The 23,908-nt window shown below is 41.9% G+C and overlaps 2 protein-coding genes across 4 annotated transcripts in view; one reads left to right on the plus strand and one right to left on the minus strand.

Annotated features, from left to right (window-relative positions):
- Window positions 1-2,809, plus strand: part of UBE3A (ubiquitin protein ligase E3A) — a 44,150-nt gene extending 41,341 nt beyond the window's left edge. For both annotated transcript variants that reach the window (XM_015851006.2, XM_032441577.1), the window contains 5 exons: window positions 8-120; window positions 488-643; window positions 729-802; window positions 1,702-1,845; window positions 2,069-2,809. In XM_015851006.2, coding sequence (XP_015706492.1) covers window positions 8-120; window positions 488-643; window positions 729-802; window positions 1,702-1,845; window positions 2,069-2,189 — 608 coding nt within the window. In that variant the 3' untranslated portion in view covers window positions 2,190-2,809. The remainder of the gene's footprint in view (window positions 1-7; window positions 121-487; window positions 644-728; window positions 803-1,701; window positions 1,846-2,068) is intronic.
- Window positions 2,810-2,873: 64 nt separating this feature from the next.
- CNGA3 (cyclic nucleotide gated channel subunit alpha 3) lies at window positions 2,874-23,908 on the minus strand. 2 transcript variants are annotated; one of them, XM_015851017.2, is made up of 9 exons: window positions 23,790-23,908; window positions 23,210-23,341; window positions 19,044-19,160; window positions 16,773-16,952; window positions 15,742-15,795; window positions 13,861-13,980; window positions 13,045-13,152; window positions 12,360-12,466; window positions 2,874-10,328 (listed from the first exon to the last, which is right to left on the minus strand). In XM_015851017.2, exons 2-9 carry the CDS (start codon window positions 23,308-23,310, stop codon window positions 8,920-8,922), a joined length of 2,196 nt encoding a protein of 731 aa, XP_015706503.1. In that variant the 5' UTR covers window positions 23,311-23,341; window positions 23,790-23,908; the 3' UTR covers window positions 2,874-8,919. The 2 variants fall into 2 exon arrangements, with proteins under 2 accessions (XP_015706503.1, XP_032297473.1); XM_032441582.1 differs by lacking the exons at window positions 13,861-13,980; window positions 15,742-15,795 and having other exon boundaries at window positions 23,790-23,907.

Here is a 23,908-nt window from a genome sequence, read left to right on the forward strand (position 1 = left end):
GTGGAAGATGATATGATGATAACTTTTCAAATATCTCATACGGATCTCTTTGGCAATCCAATGATGCATGATTTAAAGGAAAATGGTGATAAGATTCCTATCACAAATGAAAACAGAAAGGTATGCTTTGTGCTCAAATAACTTCTTTAAAGTAATCAGTGTTTTTCATGTGCTCTGTGGGGAATTACTTGGGGCTCTATAGAAATTTGGTCTCACAGTGTAAGTGTTAAAGCATTTATTTACTTGTCCTTGTTTTGTTAAAGGGGGCGTTGATACGTACATACATACATAGCTTCTGGGGGTGTTTTGACCTGTTTGAGAAACATTTGAGACTTGCTCCTTGACTTTACTGATTAGAAGCTGAGCCCAGGTTATCTGGGCAGATCTTAGAGTTAAATGTATTTTGGAGTTTTACATTAATAGGAGATTATTTGAGTGGAGTGTGTATCAAAGTACTAAGGATTTCTTGGGGGTTGTTTCCTTACAGGAATTTGTCAATCTGTATGCTGACTATATACTCAATAAATCAGTAGAAAAGCAGTTCAAGGCCTTTCGGAGAGGATTCCACATGGTGACCAATGAATCTCCTTTGAAATATTTATTTAGACCAGAGGAAATTGAATTACTTATTTGTGGAAGTAGGGTAAGAGTCCTAAGTGTACATGAAAAAATTGGAGCTTTTTTTGGTATAATCAGTGGTCGTTCTTAAAAATGTCATCTTCTTACAGAATTTGGATTTTCAAGCACTAGAAGAAACTACAGAATACGATGGTGGCTATACAAGAGACTCTCTTATTATTAGGTAATACTTTTTCATTTCTAAAGGATCACAAGCAGTTTACTTTCCTGTTTCTTCATAATGAAAGAAATATTCATAAATTCATAATGAAATGAATTTAATAGTGTAAGATTTTGTATTTTTGAGGTATTGGATTTACATCTTATCTATAATTCCACTTAACTCAAGTACTGTCATTAGAGTGGGTACCATAAGCGATGCTTTGGCTTACAGTGAACTTCTGTAGCTCTTAGAAGTTTGTTTCTTTGGGACTTTGTCTTTGTCTTATATCTTATAAATAGGACAGTTTAAATAAATCAGCATTGCTTTGGTTTTCTTTGGGGGGTTGAATTGTTTGAATAGGTGCGTTGTGTGAAGAACATTTTATTTCCCAGATTGGAAATGAAGCAAACACAACATTTTTAAGAGGGGAAATGTTTTCAGTGAGTGTGTTTATTCCTTTTCTGTCCCCTTTGACTGGGAAGCTCTGCGAAGGCAAGAGTCAGAGACACGTGTCTTTGGTCTTCTGGGTTTTACCATAAAGCTGTAGTTCATGATGGGGTGGAACTTTTTGACAGCAGTTACATTTGTTTATTGTGGTGTTTAAGAAAGCAGATGGTTCAGTTGAACAGTATAGTGGAACCTCCGGAGGGTGGAAGAATGGTAAGACAAAGAATGTTTGCACATCATTTATCAGCAGACTTAACCCTTAAAAATATTTAAACTACGATATTTTGGTGATATTTCTAATTTCTGCTTGGCTCTCTCAGTGGTTGGTTAATATGTTAATGATGGGTTTTCTTGAATGTAAGTTGTGAATTGATAAGATCGGTTGGACTTCTAAAATGTCGAAGCTTAATTGCTTTTGAAGGTCTCACACTGAAGACTGATGTCAATTCACTCATTTCTTTCTTCCTCGCTAGGGAATTCTGGGAGATAGTCCATTCATTTACGGATGAACAGAAAAGACTGTTCTTGCAGTTTACAACAGGCACAGACAGAGCCCCTGTGGGAGGACTTGGAAAGTTAAAGATGATCATAGCCAAAAATGGCCCGGATACAGAGAGGTAAAATTCTGTTTTGTTTGCTTGTTTATAATTCAAAACAAGTTATGTGCTTTCGTTTGATTTATTAACTTAGTTAAATCTGGAAGTTGAATCTTGAAGCAAAAAAAAAGGATGATCTTTGATTTCTCCTAAATCCATGATGAGGAAATAGTAGTGTATTTTGTTGTACCTAAAGCACGCTTACATGTTCCTTGATCTCAATTATTCTCTCTTTTCCCCACAGGTTACCTACATCTCACACATGCTTTAATGTACTTTTGCTTCCGGAGTACTCAAGCAAAGAAAAGCTTAAAGAAAGATTATTGAAGGCCATCACATACGCCAAAGGATTTGGCATGCTGTAATAAATGTAACAAAAGGGATGAGAAAAAAAAATGGTGGTGATGTCCCTGTCCAAAAAGGCCATAAGATAGTGAGCTACAGTAGTCACCTGTGTTTGTGCCTCCCTTCTTTACTGGGGACATTGGGCTGGAACAGCAGATTTCAGCTGCTTATATGAACAAAATCTTTATTTTTTCTTTTAGCGTGAAAGTGTTACATATTCTTTCACTTGTATGTACAGAGAGGTTTTCCTGAATATTTATTTTAAGGGTTAAATCACTTTTGCTTGTGTTTATTACTGCTTGAAGTTGAGCCTTTTTGAGTATTTACAAGAAAACAAACTGTACTCTCCCAAGGAAACTATTGCCATCATTTGTAGACTATGTAACCTTCAAGTATGTGCTATATTTTTGTCCCTGTATCTAATCAAATCAAGAACTGTACTTTTTGAAGAGTTTGCTTTTGAAACTTGAAGTCTTGGAAAACAGTGTGATGCAATTACTGCTGTTCTAGCCCCCAAAGAGTTTCTGTGCAAAACCTTAAGAATCAATAAAGATGGAAGGGAGAACTTGGAATGTTTAAATTGCAGCCTTGAAAACTTTACTTTAGTCACAGCACAACAATTAAAATTCATTTCACTATATGTTGTCTTCACATGTCTTGTAATAAATTGTGGTTTTAATTAGGAAAAAAAAAAAAACATTTCTTAGCATATGAAAGGGTAGAGATTTTAGTTACTTTTTCTAAAAAAAAGAAGAAAAGTTTACTGGGGAAAAGTGCATTTTCAACTGAACAGCTTTAGAGTAGGGAGTGATGAAGTGTTTGGGGCCGGGGTGGGGGGGAAGATAGGAAGTTTTTGCTATATTATAAACAAAGCATGTGGAAGTGCACTTAAAATGAAGTTTTATTCTCAATTGCCTATTATGTTGACCTTTTAAATAGACAATCCAAAGTCTTCCCTACGTGTTATGTCATCGCCATTTATTTAATGAATCGTTGTTCCTCCTTATCAAGGCACATGATCAGTGTTGCAACGTAATCTAAAGGGATGGCTGCTGTACGTTAACCACGATAAGCAGAATTGAAAAATATGAAACCTAAAGGCCTACTTCACGTTGTACACTTCCGACCATTAAATAAACTGGTAGAAAGTAAGCAATGAGGTTACATTCACCTGCTACAGAAAACATGCCGTAGGTTTTTTAATTTAACTCAACAAATCATATCGGAAATAAATCCTTTACCTTTTGCAGTCTGTGTTTAACATTAATTTCTCCTGTTGCAATATATGACAAAGGGATAATGCGTTTTTAAGCGAAGACATAACTGGCATATCTCTTTTATAATGCAAGCTACAGCTGACGTGCAGAGCTGAGCTTGTGCCTTGACAATTGCTATAACCGACTACTGCAGATCAGATCAGCGGCTGTGTGGAATTGGCATTAAAAGAGGCATCGTTTTGAAATCATTGGAGAAAGAAAAGATGTCTTTCAGGATTATTTTAATAATCACTTTCTAGTAATAGAAACAGACAACTGCTGTGTAACTATGATGCTGAATAAAACAGTGACCTTTTTTTCACCATGTTTCAGTGAAATAGAAAACGATTTCCTTACTTTGATAAAACTGGATATTAAATTATTTCTTTAGAAAACATTGTAGTGTAGCATAATTTGAGAGTTAAAGATGTGTAAAAACTCTCCAGAAATGAACTTGTAGTGGTGTGGGGCCCAGCAATAGTCCGCTTTTGAGTCCCAGCTGATGCACGTCTGCCTTGCTGGGGAGGGAGGGATGCTCTTTGCCTTCTCATCTTGGACCTTCAGGTGGCACTTAAGGAACACCTTCAGCACTTCCACCTCTGAACGTGCCAGATTTAAGAGGAAAATGCAAGATGGTTTGATGGTGCTCCTGGATTTATTTGGACGTAGGGCATCTTTCGCTGTAGGCAATGAGAAGAGACTGCTGAGTGCTGTGAGGTGTTTTGTAGCAGGTGTAAATAACACCAGTAACCTGATACTGTTCAAAGTACATCTGTGATGTGTTTTATTCTGGTGTAGCTATGGATGGTAAGCTCAAGATGGTTAAGCTCAAGGAAGAAAGGTTTAGGTTGGACGTCAGGGGGAAGTTCTTTCCTATGACAGTGCTGAGGTGCTGGAATGGGCTGCTCAGAGAGGTTGTGGATGCTCCATCCCTGGTGGTTTTCGAGGCCAGGTTGGATGGGGCCCTGGGCAGCCTGGTGTAGTGCCAGATCTGGAGGTTAGCTGCCCTCCCTGTGGTTATTGGGGTTGGAGCTTCATGATCCTTGGGGTGTCTTCCAACCCAAGCTGTTCTGTGATTCTGTGATGGTGGTTGTGCCCAACTGATGGACGTGTAGGAATCTTGGGGTTTCTTATGGTTTTTAGGTATGTCCAAAAGCTGGGCAGGTCACATAATTGCTTAGAAATATAAAGCTCTCACTGAAGTGCTGTTATTGTAAAAATGCTTTTCCTGTCATTCTTCAGCATTAAAATAACGCGTAATTGTGTTAGCCTTTAAAGCTGTAGGTTGTTTCCTGAGGAATCATTTTCAGGTAAGCTATGAAGACTTTGCAACTGACAAGTTTTCCACGCAAATATTTGCCCTCTTTCCCAAAATGCCCTCTTATCTCCTTAGCAGTGTTATAAACCTGAGCTGACCCTCCGGCAGCAGCTGTTAAGTTCCAGATTAAGTAACTCTAGCTCTTGAAGCGGTGCAGTTGCAACCTGCTCTACAGGAGTTCCAGGCGGTCTTCTGCTTCTGGAAGGGCTCATCAAGGTACAGAACATGCTGTTTCAGTTCTCTTTTGCTGGGCTCTGGGAACAACAATGCTCAATGTTTATCACTGTCTTACCGCCAAGGTATAGCAAAACTCTGGGTCTACAGAAGCGTCCCAAGCTTAGGTTTACTTCAGCTGTCACTTAAATATCTCAGGTGCTTGGAAGAGGACTGAAAGGATCGTTTCTCCTATAGTAGTGCTAGAATCTTAAGGGAAGGTGGTCATTTTGGGTGAAAGCTTTTGTTGATTGCTAAAAAGATTTTAGGAGAAGCCATCAGTGCATGAGTAAAGATCGTTTAATTAAGGAATAGCATGTTGTGGATTTCTGACTGGGCTTATCTACCCTTTGGCAGGCACAAGCGTGAGCGTGGACCAGGACAGCCAAGGAGAGCGCCTTCCCTCCTTATGTCTTGAGAAGAGCTGACACTGAAGTGGGCTGGCATGAGCCGGGGTCTCCGTGAGTCACACTTCATCCAACAGCATCCTTCACCACTGCAGTAGGAGCTTCAGACAGCAGAAATCCCCTGTCGTATGGGGATTAAAGACTAACGGTGGCTTTGGCTACCTTCATCCTGTGTCTGTCATAGAATCATTAAAGCTGGAGAAGACCTTTAAGATCAAGTCCAGCCATCAGCTCACCCCACCATACCCACTAACCATGTCCCTAAAGTGCCACGTCTACACGTTTCTTGGAACACCTCCAGGACTGGTGCCTTCACCGCTTGTACCTGTGCACAGCTCCAACAATAATGGATGGGCCTCTCAGTGTTAAACTGAGGCAACCAAGTATGTTGAAGCCTAAGGTCAGTAGCAGGACCCAGGCCATGTGCACAATGGTCTGCCTGGTTTAGAACTGCAGGGATGTCCCCGTTATCCTCCATTGCGTGGAGCTCTGGAACAGTCAGCCCCAAGACTCACTCTAAATGGCCTAAATCTACACATCACATGAAAATAGTGGGGATCTTTGATGTTTGTTGGACAAATAATCTGAACTGCAGGGGAACTGGCAGCTGGTTCTCTGGAAATGAGTGGATCTTTGCAGCACAGTTTGTTCAACTCATCAGCCCTGGAGGTATGTGGTACTAGAAAAAGATGCTTTAGTGCTGCTCCATCTCTTCTTGTTAAGCACTGGAATAGTGTCCCTGGGGAGGTGGTTGAGTCGCCACCCCTGGATGTGTTTAAAAACCATTTGGCTGTGGTGCTCAGGGACATGATTGAGCGGAGGGTTGTTAGTTAGGGTAGCATGGTTAGGTTGTGGTTGGACTCGATAATCTTTAAGGTCTTTTCCAATTCTGTGAGCATGGAATGTGTCCAAAGAGGCAAAAAAAGCTGAAGCATGAAGTACACACAGGGCAGATTTATGTCAGAGCTGAATGATGTCCTGGGAGGATAGTTTTGGTGTGGGTGCGGTGGTAGAGCACTTGGAGAAAGTCTCAGAGCTGCTGCTGCTTCTGGAGCGAAGGTAACAGTTGTGCTCGCTCTGGGAGGTGAGGACAGCCCCCCATTCAGTGCATGGGGCTGCAGGAGCTGGCTTCCTTGTGCACCCAGTGTCTGCCCTGCCTCTCCTTGTGCTGCAGACATGGCTGTGGAATCTCCTCCTCTGCAGCAAAGCCCTGAGGGCTGCTGGCTGCTGCAAGCCTCGGCATTTGGCTGGTGAGCCCAGTGAGTAAACTTGAGCTGGAAATGGTTGCAAAATCTGAATTTGGGGAACAAAAGGCCAAGCTGGCTGTAGACCTTCAGGGTGTTCCCTGGGGTGTGTGTGTATGTGTGTGTTTCCTTCCACCTCAGAGCGGAAGACAGTGGGGCTTCCCTGGCCTTCCTGAGGGCTCTGCTGCTCAGCATCCCCCTTTCATCTCTCTGCTGTAAATTTAGGGTGGAAATGGGGATTCCCAGACTGGCGGCTTCCCACCAGGAAGCTGCCACAGCCCAAAGCCTGGCTTCAGTCGCCTGCACAGTTGCCAGACCCATCTAGTAAATAATTCATTTTGCTGTCAGGAACACACAAAGGGTTTTATGAATGCTGAATTATGTAAACATGGGTCTGATTCTTTTTGTCTGTTCCAGGATGGAAACGTTCATATTGCCAGGGGACTCTGAAGCCAAGCACAAACACTGCCCTGGTGCCAGTCCATACATAAGGGCACGGAGCAGCTCTCGTGTGGTCAGCACTCCCTCCTGAGAGAGTTAAGTGCAGGGCTTGTTCCTTAAGCCTTCCTGAGTAAGGTCTGCACAACCAGGCTGACCACAAACACTGGCTGTGTGAGGCTGTGTGTGTGCAGACGTGCTGGTTTGCTGTCACCACCCTTTACCATTGTTGCTCCCTCATTGTGGCCCTTCTGCACCCATAGCAGTTGTTAAAACCTCTGGGTCTCAGCTTTGAGCAACACTACCAGGCACAGTCCCCAGCCCCTCCCCAGATTCTGTCTGGTGCTAAAGTGTGAAGTAAGTACTGGGCCCACTGAACTGCTGCTTGCCATTTCAGGCTGTGTGTTTGTGTGTTCCCTAACAGTTTTCATGTTCCTTGCTTTTGTGATCTTAGGTGGGCTCAAGGATCAAGAGTCTTCTGGGCTATGTACTACTGGTGCTATTGAAGTCTGTGACGAAACACTAAAAAACCAGGGGGTGAAGGATGAGAAAAAACACGGTGCTACTCAAAATAATTTAATGTACATGCTGTATCCACATTAAGGGGAAACAAACGTCTTACAGAGATGAAAGATGGCAAAGGATGTGATTTCACAGTGCCAAAAGCTACACGGTTTTAAAGTGACCAAAGCCAATAATATCAGGAGTGCTCTTTTTCTGGCATGTGATAAGCAGAGAGAAAGGAAAAGGGAACAGCAAACACTTTCCCTGATGGCTGGAGCAGTTGGACCCATCTGGTAAACAAGCATTCTTGTCTTTGGGGGCGTGGAGGGGCTTTGGCAAGTGCATGTTCGGTGTAAGTAATACTTGGGATGGCTCTACCTGTGTTAGTTAGTTAATGAAATAAAGAAAACACAGATCTAATGGCAGGAAAGACTGCAACAGGGTGTTTGTTCCCAGCTTGCAGGAACCCTGTGGGGAGAGAAGGTCGGCAGGCAGACAGGGACAGCCTGTCCTGCAGCCCTAGCAGCTTACAGAATCATTTGAGTTGGAAGGGACCCTTAAAGGCCATCTACTCCAACTCCCCTGCAATGAACAAGGACACCTACAGCTACATCAGGTTGCTCAGAGCCCCATCCAGTCTGACCTTGAGTGTCTCCAGGTTCGGGGCATCCACCGCATCTCTGGGCAGCAAAGCTTCCTAGCAGTGTCCCTTCAGCACAGAGCAAACCCCGTGTCCAGGAGCAGCTCTTTGCTCTTCCCAGGTTTTGTCAAGCTTTATTGCTATGCAGACATCTTCCATCAGTGAGCCTTTGGGGATTCCCTCTCAAGTGAGGGTTGTACACAGAGCTACACTGTGTAGGCCAGGTGCCTTCTTAGCCATAGTCCTACAGCTTGTGCAGATTGCTTCACTGTGAAAGAAGAAAGCTTCTGAGAAGCCAGGATGTGTATCCATGCATTTAATAGGCTAGAAAGGTTAGACTGTGTACCCTATAAATATATTTTTTAAAGCTTAAAAAAAAAATCATAAATAATCCCTCTACTTTGAGTATAACGCCGCCTTAACACAACGTGTGTGTGAAGAAATAGTGTGTCAAGACCTACGCATGCCATACACGCACTGGACGGTCTGAGCATAACTTAGAAGAAATCCACTCCCAGTACAAAAATGTACCCAAATGATGGACCGAATCTCCCCTACGAAGAAGGTGATATTACCCTATTTACAAGAAAATTCTGCTTCAGTTAAAAATGCTAAAAACCATTCTCAAGTCCATATAAAAATAATCGTGGCTATGTACGCGCACACATATTTATATACATTTATGGCTTTCACGCATTCCAACCTCCTCCATTAAGCAGTGAAATATAAATCAGTCCTTTTTCTGCTCCTCAGGTTTTTCAGACTCTGCTTCTCCAACAGATAAGGTGCCACTACCGTATTTTTTCACTCTGGTTTCTACTCTGGCGAGTCTCTGCTTAACTTTTTGTTGAGAAGAGCTGTACTCCGCCAACAGCCTCGCAAACCTTGTCTGCAGCGTATCCAGGGCTGTTTCAAGCCTGTCTATTTTTTCTTCCAAGTCTTTTGGGTCAGCTCCTGCTTTTGCCGCTTCCTCGTCTATTAAATTGTCTTTCATCAGAATTTGTCGGCCCTTCTCTTCCAGAGCCTTTTTGGCTTCTGGGTATTCTGTGAGGGCTTCCATTAAATCATCTTTAGACAGACAGAACAAGTCTGAGTATCCAATACTTCTAATATTGGCTGTTCTTCGATTGCCAGCTTTGCTACCTTTGATATTAAGAATGCTTATCTCTCCAAAATAGCTGCCATCACTTAGAACCACAAATTGTGTCATTCCATCATCTGCCACCACTGCCAGTTTCCCTTCCTTGATAATGTACATTTCTCTTCCAATATCTCCTTTCCGGCAAACGTAATCCCCTGGACTGAAGACGGTTGGTTTCAGTTTCAGTACCAACTCGATGAGCAGCCCAGCTTCACAGTCCTGGAAAATCCTCACCTTCTTCAGTGTCTCCAGGTGAACATTGATGGCAATCTCTGCCCTTAGCTTATCAGGGAGACTCTTGAGAACTTCCCTTTCATCCACTGCCTTCTTGTTGGTCCACAGGTAATCAAACCACTTGATAACTTTGGTTTCCATGTCCTTTGTTACTTTTCGGAACTGCATGTACTGTTTAATGGCATCAACTTTGGCCTGGAACTCTGCCCTGGTGGCATTCATGTTGGAGATCATGGAGCCGACGTTACCAACGATGGTGGCAAAGATCAATACTCCAACCAAGAAGTCAACAACCACAAAGAAATACTCCTCATCCTTCACAGGCGGAGGAGTTTCCCCAATGGTCGTTAGTGTCAGCGTTGACCAATACAGGCTGTAAATGTACTTTCTGGACAGGCGCCCATACTCTGGGTTGGACACGTTGGGGTAGACCCAAGAGTCGGTTCCGAAGCCAATTACCTTTGAAATTGCAAAGTATATACATGCGTTCCAGTGGATGATGATAAGAATGTACAAGACAAGGTTTCCAATACGAAACATGTTTGGATAATTTGTCCTGGTTTCCGTGCGGTCAAAAAATTCAAACAGGCGAGCAATCCTCAGCAGGCGGTTGAATCGCAGCTCAGGGTAGTTCAAACCCAACTTCAGATACGCCAGGTCTGTCGGCAGAAGAGACAGCACGTCCAGCTTGAACTGCGTTGTTTGGGTATAATGATCTCGTAACTTTTTTTCATCCTTCACCAGCAAGCCTTGCTCAAGGAAGCCTTTAAAGAACAGAAATACATGTTCAGAATTACCACCAGCGGTACTGAGTGACTTACTTATGTTTCAGACACCTGAGAGCATGAAAGCTTGTACTGTTAAGCATACAGACAGGAACATGCCGTGACATCACATTTCATTCCACGTTTAGATACCGGGGACCCGGCTGCACTTTGTTCTGCCCTGTGCAGCACTGCTGCATTTCTGGATTGTCTGCATACCTGCACATCTGCCTCATGTATGCGTATGTCAGTCCGTCGGTAGACGTAAACTGATGGTGAGTACAAAAAGAAGCAGTTTGTGAGCCACAAATGTGTCACCTCACAGGAAACTGCTGAAAGAGCTGCTTAAATACATCATTATTAGCAGCACTATGTGCTATACACCTCGACAGAAAGCTGGCCGGGCAACTGGATTTCTGACTCACCATTATTAAAAATAGCCCTGAAAACACATCCCTTCTGAAGGTAGGCAACAGCTTCTCAGCTCTCATCTGTCCCTTCACATCACTGCATTCTATAGAAAAACCTTCTGAAAGCATCAAACCATGGTATGAAGCAGGGATGACCAGTGAGAGGTGATGCTTTTCTGCCTGTACACTGTACAGAGTCATCAAGAGAAATGCAGTGAAGCTGCCTCACACCACAGAGAAGCTGCCATGGATCATGGCAGCTTTGGGGCTGCCAGTGTGAAGTCAGTTCCTACCCTGAGGCAGCAGGGAGCCACACTGTTCCCCAGTGGCTTCCAGAGTTCCAGGGGAAGGCAGCAGACACAGGTGGAGCCAAGAGAGGTTACAAAGTGAGTTGTCACCAAGACACCAGCACCTAAAAGGACCGACTCTCCCATGTGAGTGCCTGAAGTTGCAGCATACACTGCACCAAAGCTCTCAGGAGATTTCTGCGGCATTTCCGCAATCCAACCCAGGCCTGGAGAACCAGCTTCTTCCAACAGCCATACAGTCATCACCAGGACAGCCTGTGGAAAGCTCATAGCTCACACTGCAGTTTCTGCTCAGTTAATTCCCACCACAGTAACAGATACAACTGCAAAAGAGGAACTCAGAGGGCAGAGTTGGCTTTTTAGCAGAACATAGCCTATACAAAGTAGCCCCCAAAATAGCAGTGTTAATGTCTAGGCTCCAATCTGACAGACTTACTTCTCTGCTGAACAAGGTACCTGCTGGATTCTAGAATTCAGCTTACTGCTGTAAGCTGTGTGCTTCTCAAACTGACAGCATTTTTAGCCTCTGCCTTGTAATTATGTTTACAACTTGTCACCAGCCATAATTGGTGTAAAGCTGTCAAAGTGGTTTAAAAAAAAAAGAAAAAGATGTAAAATTCAAAGATTTAAAAGAACTCTCATTTTTATAATGGTCGGTGCACTTTTGCACCTTTTCAAGGGACACTTTGGGCTGTAGCTGTACCAATAAACAGAGAAACCAGGAAACATTTTCTGGTCTGGAGACCAGCTACAGCAACAGCTTCTATTCATGCTCACAAATTCTCCCAGCCCCCTCCAAAAATAATACCAGGAACAACTCCCAGCCTCTGCTGTCCCCTAGCTGTGCTGGGATGCTGCTTGAAAGAGTGCTAGCTGGAACAGGGCAAAGTGCATCAAGGACTTGGGGGGTTGGAACTACATGATCCTTGAGGTCCCTTCCAACCCAGGTCATTCTGTGATTCTGTGATTCTGTGTGACTACTCTAGCAATTTAATGGTGTAAAACCACTGTACGGCCTATATCATGAACATGTTTAGTTTAAAACAGATGGTTTCTTTCAGGCTAGAATCAGTATCACTTGGGCACATGTAAATATGAAATCTCAGCCTGCCTGGACTACAGAAACAACACGAGGAAGCTGAAGATGAGACAAGTGAAGTGCAGGTGTTAGTAAGTTCAGCCTTAAGCCACGACACCACATTTTCCCAAAGCCTCCACTGCTGCTTGAGACAGAGCACCACACTCTTGGTTTGTTTGTAGCTTTGACGTCCATGTTGTATCAGAAAACTCTGTAAAATCACAGGAAAACTCACCTGTCCTGAATCTGACAAACATGTCAAAAACATAGATGATATCAGAGCAATAGTCCAGGAACAGCCATAATTTAATATGGTCGATTTGTAGCTCATCAAAGCAGGCTCTAAAGAAACCAAGACAGAAATAAAGGACATTAGACCAACTATATAACCACAGTGTGCTAGTGCGGACTGGCAATGAAATTAAAATGTCTTTACTGTGAGGGTGACAGAGCACTAGAAAAGGCTGCCCAGAGAGGTTAGAGAGACTCCTTCTCTGGTGATATTCAAAACCCGCCTGGATGCTTTCCTGTGCAACCTGCTGTAGGGAACTTGTTTTAGTAGGGGTTGGACTAGATGATCTCCAGAAGTCCCTTCCAACCCTCACGGTTCTGTGGTTCTGCTATGACAAAGCTGCCAAGCTTGCAGTGGCCAAGGCACATCTCTGCATCCAGCCAGTAGATGGCACACCAAGGCCACAGCCAGCACTCACGGGGTTGCTCCTTCCAAGTTACAGTTGGGCTTTTGAGGCAGATAAAGGAGAAACATGGACCATGTTTTCCCAGTGGTACATATAAACATACATCAATCTTCTAGGTAAGCCACTCATAAAAAACTACAGGGAGATCAGAGGATGATTTACGTAGGAAACACAGAGACTTAAAATTTGAATCCTAAAATTGTTATTAACTTAAACCCATACCTGCATATAAGCATACACCAGTTATAGAACACAGGTGCTGCAATTATGGTCAGCCAGTTGTAGTACATATTGCTTGAAGGATCAATCACAAAGACTTCTTTCTTCTGCCTGGAAAGCAAAACATGTACATGTATAGTGGAAATTTTACAGTAGCCTACATGTAATCCCTCTTTTGGAGGCCAGTCATCCCATGGTTAATTCACATCTGCTTGAGAAAATACCTATTCCATGACCCCAGATGAGATACAACCTTCATCCTATTTGAGATGCTCCATTCCTGCTTCACCCAGCTTTGGAAAAAAGGGGGATTGGAGAGAAAAACATAACTATTCAAATTGCCCAGGCTGAAAATAACACCCTTTCTGCATATGACCCCCACTGAAGACAAAGTAAAACATTAAATCTACGTACACGTTAAAAAAGGAAGCAGCTTTAATCTAAAAAGTCTTTCCTTTACCATCTTCACAGCAGCATCTGAGCCATTTCTTCTCAAAAAACTGGTCGTCATCACAAAACCGGTGACCAAGAAATGCAGTCTTTATACAATAGAGCGGTCTTTATACAATAGAGAACGTTACCACTTTGACATTTAAAACATTTATTTTCTTTGCTGACATATTTTAAGCTGCTTTAGGATACCATAAAACTCAGGTTGTCTTTTTATAGCAACTGATGCTTAAGAACATAGATTTGAACACAGGCTTTCAAATCAAAGCTTTGATTAAGAAACTTGGGATATCGAGATCAAGCGGATTCCATTTGGAAGCTGCTCCTACCTACACATCTCTACAATGCAAGTATATTTGTTATACTTACTCTTCCTTTTTTTTGTCATCTTTTTTGTCATCTTTTTTATCATCTTTCTTTTCCTCTTTCTTTTCCTCCTTCTTTTCCTCCTTCTTTTCCTCTTTAACCTCTTTCTTTTCTTCCTTTTTGCTGTGCAACATATCGAAGTCTTAGAAATATTATTATCAATTTTCTAGCAGCTATGGGAGAGGGTGAGTAGTGACATACAGGAAACTACTAACCTGGATTCTGGATGGGGTAGGACAGGATTTCTCAATGGTACCATTTATCCAACTTGTATAAATGGTTTACAGGTTGAGGCTTCTTAAACTAACACCACTACATTACACAACCAACTGGCTGATTCTGTGCATTAGTTACCCACATTTTCTTGGCTTTTTCATACAGCAGCGTACCAGACTGGTTTTAATTAAATGCTTCCAGTTTGTTCCATGTTTAGAATGTAAGCGCTTAAAAAGAAATCTATTTAATGATAATGGACCACAGAATGGCTTAACAAACTGTCGATATTCAGGATATATACAGAACCTCATATTGACCGTCTGAAGCTTTAATGATGATTACATGAAATGAGGCTGAACCTCTTTTCACAGTTCTTTAAAACCAACGTAGCTGTAGTTAATTGATTACCTCTGGTTTCAGCAATTGCCTTGGAGAAGAATCCCTGTCAATGTTTGAACAAGAGCAGCAAATGTAGAGAAACAAGGCATGTCTCGTTTCATTTAATCTCAGACATCTACATACGAGGAAGTCATTTGGTAAATGTTTTATTGCCAACACAGTTAATACGAGCTATTTTGGATCTCTCTAACAGGACAAGATGATGTGACTGGAAGAAGACAGCACTTACCAAGACCTCAGCCTAACCATAGTACCCTTCATGCTAACAACCCACACTTATTCTCTGGCCAGAGATCTGTCAACCACCAGTATCTTTTGGAAGTGAGACTCTTCCATTTCCATGGCTGCTGTTCATCTCTCTCAAGGTAACTCCTAACATCACAGTCCCAGCTACCTGTAGCCTCCCAGTTGGAAGAAAAAGCTGGCCATAATCAAAGTCTTGAAAGCACTACATATAGTTCCCCAACAGCAGGAACTCATAGGTCTTCCACACAAGGAAGAAGACCTGCATCTTTTTTCCCTCATTAGTACTGATGATTAAAGTGTAATCCAGTTAACAGCTGTTTGTGCCTGTCATCTTTGACAGCAATACAGTGGCATCTATTCGGTGTCTCCAGTACATTAAAAGAAGCATCTTCAGACTTAGAAGATGTCTTCATTATCTCCAAATAAACCCTGTCACAGTCTCTGAATGAGCTGAATATTTGCATTTCTCAACTGTCAACTACTTTGCAAATCAAGTAGTTTTCAGACAGTCAGGCAGATAGACAGACAGGTGTTGTCTTCATTTAGCAATAATGCAACACTTGAAGGATGCAAGCTGCACCTGAGGTACTGTCAGTCATTGTTAGAAGGAGGCTACGCAGCATTTCCATTCTAATCAGTCCTTTGGGCCCTGGCTAGCGTGCCTGGCTCCAGGCTTTTAGCACCTTTAATTTTCCCAGTCTAAATAAAATGCTGCACTGATAGAGCAATTGGTAATGCAGTGAAATCAGCCAGTTGAATTAGAGGAGGTAGAGACTAAATGCTTAATTAATCCTATTTGTTCCTTGGAAGGTAAGGGTAACCAGGCAAAAGGGATCTTGAAGGATGCTTCCAATACTGAGAAAACTAGATTTTTCTTCATAATTAAAACCTTAGAAAGGTTTAAGGCCTTAGAAAGGGCTTAAGATGAGATAAGGAGTTCATACTACAAATGTTACTAAGCTGGAATGGGTAAAAAAGAGGGAGCTAGTAGCAAAAAGGCGTATGGAAGTTGTCAGTACTTACTCTTCATTGGTGTTGTTGCTAAAGTTGACATTAAACCTGGCCAAGGGCCACGGACTGCAGCGATTGAAATAAAACACGTTTGAGAGTGTAAAGTTTCTTGGCATTTCATACACGTGTTTACCAACATGACAGACTGACTTACTAGCCTCTCACATATACACTGATAAGATTAGGAAGGTCAACTTTGACTGCGGCGATAAGCCCCTTTGCATAACTATTTCAAGTCACCAGTTTCTATTTATCACGTGCTAGGCATGCACGTTTGTGACCACATCTGATGGCTGAAGCTTGTTCTCAGGCACATTAGCACATGGTAACATGGAACTCGCTATTTTTAGCCCTGTAAGCATTTGGTTGCTATTTAAAACATTCTCCAGTCCTTCCAAGTCTTCTTCACAGATGCAGCGCCCAGGCTTCTGTGACAAGCATAGCTACCAGTGCTGCAAAATTAAGTTTTCACTGAGAGTAATTGAAAGTTACTGTAACACAGCCACAGCATAAACAGGAGAAGGCAAGGATGGATACTTCCAAACTCACTTCTTCTAATAGCCTTTTTTAGAGGCTTGTTGGCCCAAGATCAATTCTCTCTAATGATTTGGAGCATGTAACTGTTACTGATACAGGCATCTCAAACAAAATCTTGTCTGCTCATTTGAACGACTAGAGGACAGCAGTCTGGCTGTGTCTGTGCTTTTAAGTTGAATTTCTAAGGAGCACATCAAGTGAAGATGATGAGGCTGTGCCCACTGATAACAAATCACTGTCACCTATAATACCGTGCAGAGTCCTTCAAAGTTCTTGCTTTAATATAAATTATTAGCTGAGATTTGAAACAAATCAAGTGATTACCTGCTTACCTACCAATCTCTAATGGAGTAAAAAGCCATGGGAGTCTGTGTTCCATAGCATAACGCCAAACAGAAGACAAGCTTTTGTCTTTCAACTTCATTTTCCTCTCTTGGCTGGTGTTACATTTAGAACAGTAATTTACATCTTCAGTCTTCCCCTAAAATATAAGTACATCTTCTTACCTGTTTACTCCCCCGGGCTGTTCACGGATGCCCAGGAAGGAGCGGATGTTACTTTGCCTGCTGGACACCTCTACAAACTCTGGCCCTCGGATACGCTCTAGGAAAGAATCAGGCCTTTGGTCTTCGTGATGCAGATGTCTTGTGGCCCATGACCTCAGAGATACGACAAATCGTGACAGCCTGTGCAGAACAGACACAGAACATTGAATGAACCACACAAGAATGTCAGACGGATTAAGTCTTCCCTACATTATCAGTTGAAGAGGATTTTTCTCCACTTCTCCACCTGCCACAGAAATGAGGCTCAAAAGATTAACAGTGTGAACTCAGATATTTTTCACAGTTTTATACATCATCTTCTGCAGTTGATCAGGGAAGTATCTCACACATCACCACCGTAACAGCACTACAGAGGCAATAGAAAAATTCTGATTAAAGATAAATTTGCCAACTGGTCATGATGGGGACGATAAACTTCTGACCTTATGCGATAATGAGGGAATCCTGCACTGACAGGTCAGGACATGTAAAATACTCACAAGAACACATACTCAGGGTACACACAGTAGAAAGAAATGCTGAATAGCTGGTGAGGAAGGACAGACTTTGAAAGAAGGAATGGTAAAATTTCAGTCACTTTCCCTCTAGTTGTGAGTCTGTCCGCAGATATATCAATTGCACCTTGCACATAAACCTGCCTACTGCATAGACAGCACTATTTCCTCATCCTAAATATCTAGCAGAGCACTGAAACTGGGTAAGCAAAACATCACGACAACAAAACTAATTTACCATTGTATTGTTGTGACTCATTTTATGTTTCCACTAATTGACTAAAGCACATTACAAATTCTTGTAACGTTATCCAGGTTCAAACAAAAACATGCTTCTGAAAACAACAGACACTGAAATATACAGAAAAGATTTTATTGACTACCCAAACAATATTTATTCTTTTCCATTAGCAGATCAATTTGGACAAAAGTAGTGTTACTTCAGGTTTCCCATTCTTGTCCTTGAAAATAGCAGAATGAAATCCTGAACAACCTGTAACTTCTTACAGAAGCTCTGGGCTACTCCAGGAAAGCTCTTCACATTCCCTTCATGCTGGATAATATTACAATCTTATGATAAAGTACACCTGTCTTACTGCACTTCTCCATGGCCCAACTATACCATCTCATAGATCTTGCCCAGGATTTCTCACCTTGAAATATAAAGACAAAGCATGAACAAGCACATGTCAGAAATTAGAGAAAGGTATCTTTAGCTTTTTATCCCTATAGCAAAAAAGCATCACATAAATCATCACCAATTTCCAACAATTAAGAGAATTCAAAATCTACCAATAATGTAAAATTAAAACAAAGCTCCACATCAAAGTCTGAGATCAGCTAATAGATTCCCAACTCATTTTAAAAGCACTGCATAGAATTAAACTGGGATTTTTTTCCTCTCCATCAGAAAGCAGAACGCAGCTTTCAAGTAAGGAATGGTATCGAAAACCACTAACATGGACTCTCTTACTTATATTAGAAATTCGACTTGAAATTTGCAGTCACATGCTCCCATTTCATTATAAACGAAACTGGACTCTAGAAACAGAAATTCCTGCATTCAAAACACAAACACCTCATCTCCTCCTTTGCCAGAGATACCCATCAACAAGGGAACAATCACAGAATCATAGAATGACTTGGGTTGGAAGGGACCTCAAGGATCATGTAGTTCCAACCCCCCTGCCTGGCAGGGCCACCAAACATACACCTTTACTAGATCAGGTTGACCAGGGCCCCGTCCAACACTGGTTCTTCGAACACCATCCAAGGACGGGGCCATCCACAACACCTCCCTGAGCAATCGTTAGGCCATACCTGATAGGAAATAATACTGCATCAACTACCAGCCAGAACCACTTATCCATTTACTCTACAGTTTTGAGTTATTCCTGCTGTCACTTCTTGCATTTCCTCAGCATTCAATATATTTTCAAATCTTGTAAAAAAAAAAAAATCCTTTTCTTTAATCAGACTAATTTGTATGAGCTCATCCAGCACCTCCAGGATCTAAGGCTTTTATTACAAGCAGGTAAGCAATGAGTTCAGAATCGTGTTCAAAAGAAACCTCTGTCACATTTTATAAATGATCTTCAGCTGCACATCATCCATCTTCTTGGGAAAGTGATGGCCCTTCTTACTCTACCTTGAAATATATGATCAGTCTCATTACAAACATGCTATATATTAAAAATGGTGTTAATTAGCATGTTACCTTGCCATCGCTCCCCTGCCTGTGAATGGGCTCGTTTGTGATCCAGATAGATGTCTTCCCTCCATAGAAATGACTCTCTGCAGTTCGGAAGATGTATCTTCACACAAGCGAATGGGTCTGCAAAAGGGAAAATGTTTTTAAATTATACACAGCCTCCAGCAGATTTTCCTCCATACCAATTATTAACACGCACTGCCACCAGAACACAATATTGGCAAATTATCTTCCTTCTACTAATAAGACGTACATTTGATAAATGCAAAGTGAAACCTATATTCCCACTTTTCTGGAGCCATCCAACATGAATGAAGGCAGACGATGCTCTGCCAATTTTGCCCAATCAGCAAGCTCAGAAGCGTGATTTCCTACGACTCGGGCACAGATACACAATTAAGAGAAGAACATTTCATAGAAACAAAGAATCATAGAATGGCCTGGGTCTGAAAAGGACCACAATGATCATCAGTTTCAACCCCCTGCGTATGTGTGCAGGGTCACCAAAAACCACCAGACCAGGCTGCCCAGAGCCACATCCAGCCTGGCCTTGAATGCCTCCAGGGATGGGGCATCCACAACCCCCTTGGGTATATTTGCTAGTCTAACACCTCCCACGCTGCATCAGCAGCTTTCCTTCAGCAGGGAGGAAAGCTCCATGCCCCCAGGAGGCTTCAAAGTGACTGTCCACAGCTTTTTCAGTACTGGTCTCCCAGATCTTGTTTGGGTTTAGCAGTCTGATATTTTTATCGATATGGTTCCATCTTATGACTCAAAGCAAATTCCTCTTTTTCCTTTTGCTCCTGTCTAACCTGAAAGGGAAAAACAGTGATTTTACAGTAGATAACACTGAGTAGCATCACTGCTGTTCTTAGTTGCCCCATAAGTGCAACTCCACCTACTGTATGGCAAAATAGGCTTACAGGTGTTCAGAGCTGCTCTGGTGGTGATGAGACGAGGGGCCTCATATTATGGACACACAGAAAACACTGCAGAACCTCAGCTGCACACAGCTGCGGATAGTGATTATACTGTTAAGTTACATGCAGTGTCTGCCAGCTCACACGATTTCCTGTAAGACTGCTTATTAGCACAGAAATAAGTAGCACTGAAAAATAACAGATGAAGGTTTAGCCTTATCTTTCCGTAATGGAGTTTTGGAACTGACTTCAATGGAACCAGGACTTCATCAAAGCTCACTGTGGATTTTTTTATGATTCCTGAGGCTTTCTCTGTATTTTTCATTTTTTACAAGATTTCACCACATCAAGGATCACGTTTTTCTCCCTTCGTAATGCAAACGACCTCTCACAGGACTCTGCTGACCTGCACTGCCAGGAAAACACTGAATATGATGACACTTACCCTAACTTCATAAGAACTGGCAGCAGCATTTTGAGTGCCAGCAACAGGATAATTAGCCACTCAGTTTGTCTGTACTCACAGCAGGGAAGCCGGCAGACAAAGAATTAAAACTTTATTGTATCTACACAAATAACCACACTGCAAAAGACTCCTGGGATTCACAATTTCTTAATTGTTTTCTTCTCCTCTTCTAATAAGACGCCAAGAGATGCAGGTTAGAACTGAACAAGTTTTACAACTCAGTTTACGTTGTGGGTCCTGTGACTACTGGGGTTGCCAAAGTTGCAGCAGCTTAACTGCTTTTAGTAAATTCAGGTTTACTTTACATAAAAAGTTACAACACATATAGAAAACTCAAGAAAATCCAAAGAAGTCTGCACAAACAGCACTAGAGGGCTTGCATTTCACTTTCACAGTAATACTCATAGGATTCTACCAAGCAACTCCTATGGAAGCATCTCTGTAACATTACATAGCAATTATTAACACATCTCGCTTTAATTCACACGAGCAAACTGAAAAGTATATCTAAAGTGCTCTCTTTCTTCCATTATTGTAGCTCCTTATAAAACTCATAGGCTTATTTCTGGTTTTCCTCAACCATGTTCACATAACACAAGAGGCCTCACTTGTCAGCTGGCTTTCTAGCAATGCAGAAGGATGGTTACAGACTGGGCTTCTGATATATCACCTTCAATGGCCTAATTCTGACTTTATTTTTATGAGCACTAACTCATTCCCATTCCAGACTCCATGAGTTTGGCTGCTATCGGCAGCGAAACAGTAAGGACTGCCATTATTGTCCCAGTCTGTTACATAGTTTAAAACCACAAGAAGAGACTACACCATGTTAAGAAATAGAAAGCAGGTTACAAAGTAGGAACACTAGATAACTGTGCCTCCTCAGCTTAATTTGAAACCCTGGATATATAAATACAGACGAGGGGATGAGAGGCTGGAGAGCAGACCTACAGAAAGGGATTTAGGGGTTCTTCACCAAAGTGTGGTCAGGCCCTTGGGGTCAAGGCACTGAGCCCACTGGAGTTCAAGAAGCATTTGGACACCACTCTCAGATGGTTTGAATTTGGGGTGGAGCTGTGGGGGGCCAGGAGTTGGATTCAATGATCCTCATGGGACACTGCTTCCCACAACCTTCTCTTGGGGAAACCAGCTGCTCACAGCTTGGAGGGATTTATGGTTCACTGGACTACAAACTGGCTGGATGACCAGGCCCAAAGGGTCATTATGAATGAGTTAAATCCACAAATGGTGTTCTTCAAGGCTCAGTACTTTATCAACAAGTTTGATGAAGGGATTGAGTGCTCATTCGGTACATTAGCAGATGATGACACCATGGTGGGCAGGAGTGTTGATGTGTCAGTTGCTCTTCCCTCATCCACCAATGCTGTAACCCCATCACAGAAGGCCACCAAATTTGTCAGGCACAATTTGCCCTTAGTGAAGCCATGTTGGCTGTCACCAATCACCTCTTTGTCTTCCATATTCCTTAGCACAGTCTCTACACCGACCAGCTCCATTATCTTGTTGGGTACAAAGGCAAGATGACTGGCCTGTAGTTGTCTGGATCTTCCTTTTTCCCCTTGTTTAAAAATGGGGCTTATGTTTCCCCTTCTCCAGTCAGTGATAACTTCATCAGACTGTCACAGCTTCTCAAATACGATGGATAGTAGCTTAGCAATTTCATCTGCCAGATGAGCAAATTACAGTTTAAAGACCACCACCAGCTCTCTGTTAATTGTTTCAGTGTGTTCTTTTCTTTGAGAATACCACATTCCACAACAGAAAAGCACTTAAGCACATCTTAGCATTAAGCATAAAATTAACACCCACCGACTGTAATGGGAACTAAGTAATGGGCTTAATTGTTTTCTTGAACTATAGCCAACAGGACTTAAAGGAAGATAAGGAGCAGTCTCAGTAGTCCAAAAAACCCATGGTTGGCTGGACTGCTTGTTAGATTGTTTGTTTTCCCATGTCTACAGTTTTAATTTTTGCTAATTAAATACTAAATCAATGGTTCACCAAGACCACTCTTATCATAAAGTGTAATTCGTATTTCTGCCCCTTTATTTATCCTAAGTCATTGCCTCTAAAGCTGCAATTTAATTCTACACTTTCTCACATCTCATTTTCAAGTCCATTTTCTGAGCTGCCAAACACTGATATGTTCTACAAAAAAAGGGGCATAAAATGAAGGCTCAGTTCAATATGTATTTTGCCTGTTTTTGAGGTACGGTTGTAAATGGAAACAAAGAGACACGATGCTTCCAATCTCTCAAAGAAGAACATGAAGTAGTATTGACTAAATCAAGCAAGCCACTCTGCAGAGAATAAAACCAGTTCCATGTTCACTAGTGCAGGTACACCTACATATCAGAAGGTACCACATAAGCAAAGCAGAAATAGAAAATAATAATAATAATAATAATAATAATAATAATAATAATAATAATAATAATAATAATAATGTGAAGAGGACAAGGCTCACATCCACACTGCATGTTAGCGGCGTGTGATCCAAAATGATCATAATACAAGCAGTCCTAACAGGCTTTTGAGCACTTGGTCAATAAGAAATAGTCTGGCAAGGCCCCCATAGCTGAAGCAGTTAACCACAACAAACCATGCTAACCTTCCCAATGCCATCTATTCTGTACTTTGGAAATACGCCACTAGGTCATTTAAATACAAAGGGACGATAGAGATGTGGTCACTTCCAAAATACAGATATAGAGAACTGCCTCAAATTCTGTGGCAATCTGATTGTGATGAAACAAACATATTACCTGATAAAGCCATTTTCAATCCTTTCAATATCTTCATCAGTAGTTCTTACAGACAGTCCATGCATGCCAGGGTAGGAGTGCTGGGTGTTGATTTTTGCCATGTTGCTTTACATATCAACATCTAATCGACGGCTGAAACACGGGGGGAACAAAAAGCATTTAATGAAGGCACCAAAAGCAAGGTAACAGTTCTTAGACAGTTAAAAGTTAAAGTTCTTAAACAGTTCTTAGGGATATGATTTAGTGTAGGGTTTTTAGAGTTAGGGTACTGGTTAGGCTGCAGTTGGACTTGATGATCTTCAAGGTCTTTTTCCAACCTGGGTAATTCTATGATTCTATGATTCTATGATTAAAAACAGTGATCTACTACAACAATAGGGCAGTAAAAGGCTAATCTAATCATTTTCATAGCCAGCAATCTTTACACACGTAGTATGGGAGCCGTTCATTTCTACCAGACAGAAGAATTGCTCATGAAAGTGCAACAGAGAAATTATTGAATTACTGAATTACTGAAGCCCTACTTGGGAACCTTTTCTATCTGAGACATCACTAGAAGCAGTTTCTCTTGGGATCTTACCTCTGCTTCAGACCATCCAATGTCCTTTTCTCACTGGTAATTCGCAGTCTTACAGGAGGGAGAGGGAGGTGATTGTTCCCTTCTACTCAGCTCTTGTGAGGCCCCATCTGCAGTACTGC

This window comes from Coturnix japonica, chromosome 1 (genome assembly GCF_001577835.2).
Source record: "Coturnix japonica isolate 7356 chromosome 1, Coturnix japonica 2.1, whole genome shotgun sequence".
Lineage (NCBI taxonomy): Eukaryota > Metazoa > Chordata > Aves > Galliformes > Phasianidae > Coturnix > Coturnix japonica.

What these genes read in the sequence shown, in the direction of transcription:
- CNGA3 (XM_015851017.2), bottom strand. Translation starts at nt 23,310, where the DNA reads ATGGCAAAAATCAACACCCAGCACTCCTACCCTGGCATGCATGGACTG. An exon ending in CAGCCCGGGGGAGTAAACAG is followed by an intron (nt 15,796 to 16,772) that starts GTAAGAAGATGT and finishes CAATCGCTGCAG; the next exon opens with TCCGTGGCCCTTGGCCAGGT. An exon ending in AGCAACAACACCAATGAAGA is followed by an intron (nt 13,981 to 15,741) that starts GTAAGTACTGAC and finishes TATGTTGCACAG; the next exon opens with CAAAAAGGAAGAAAAGAAAG.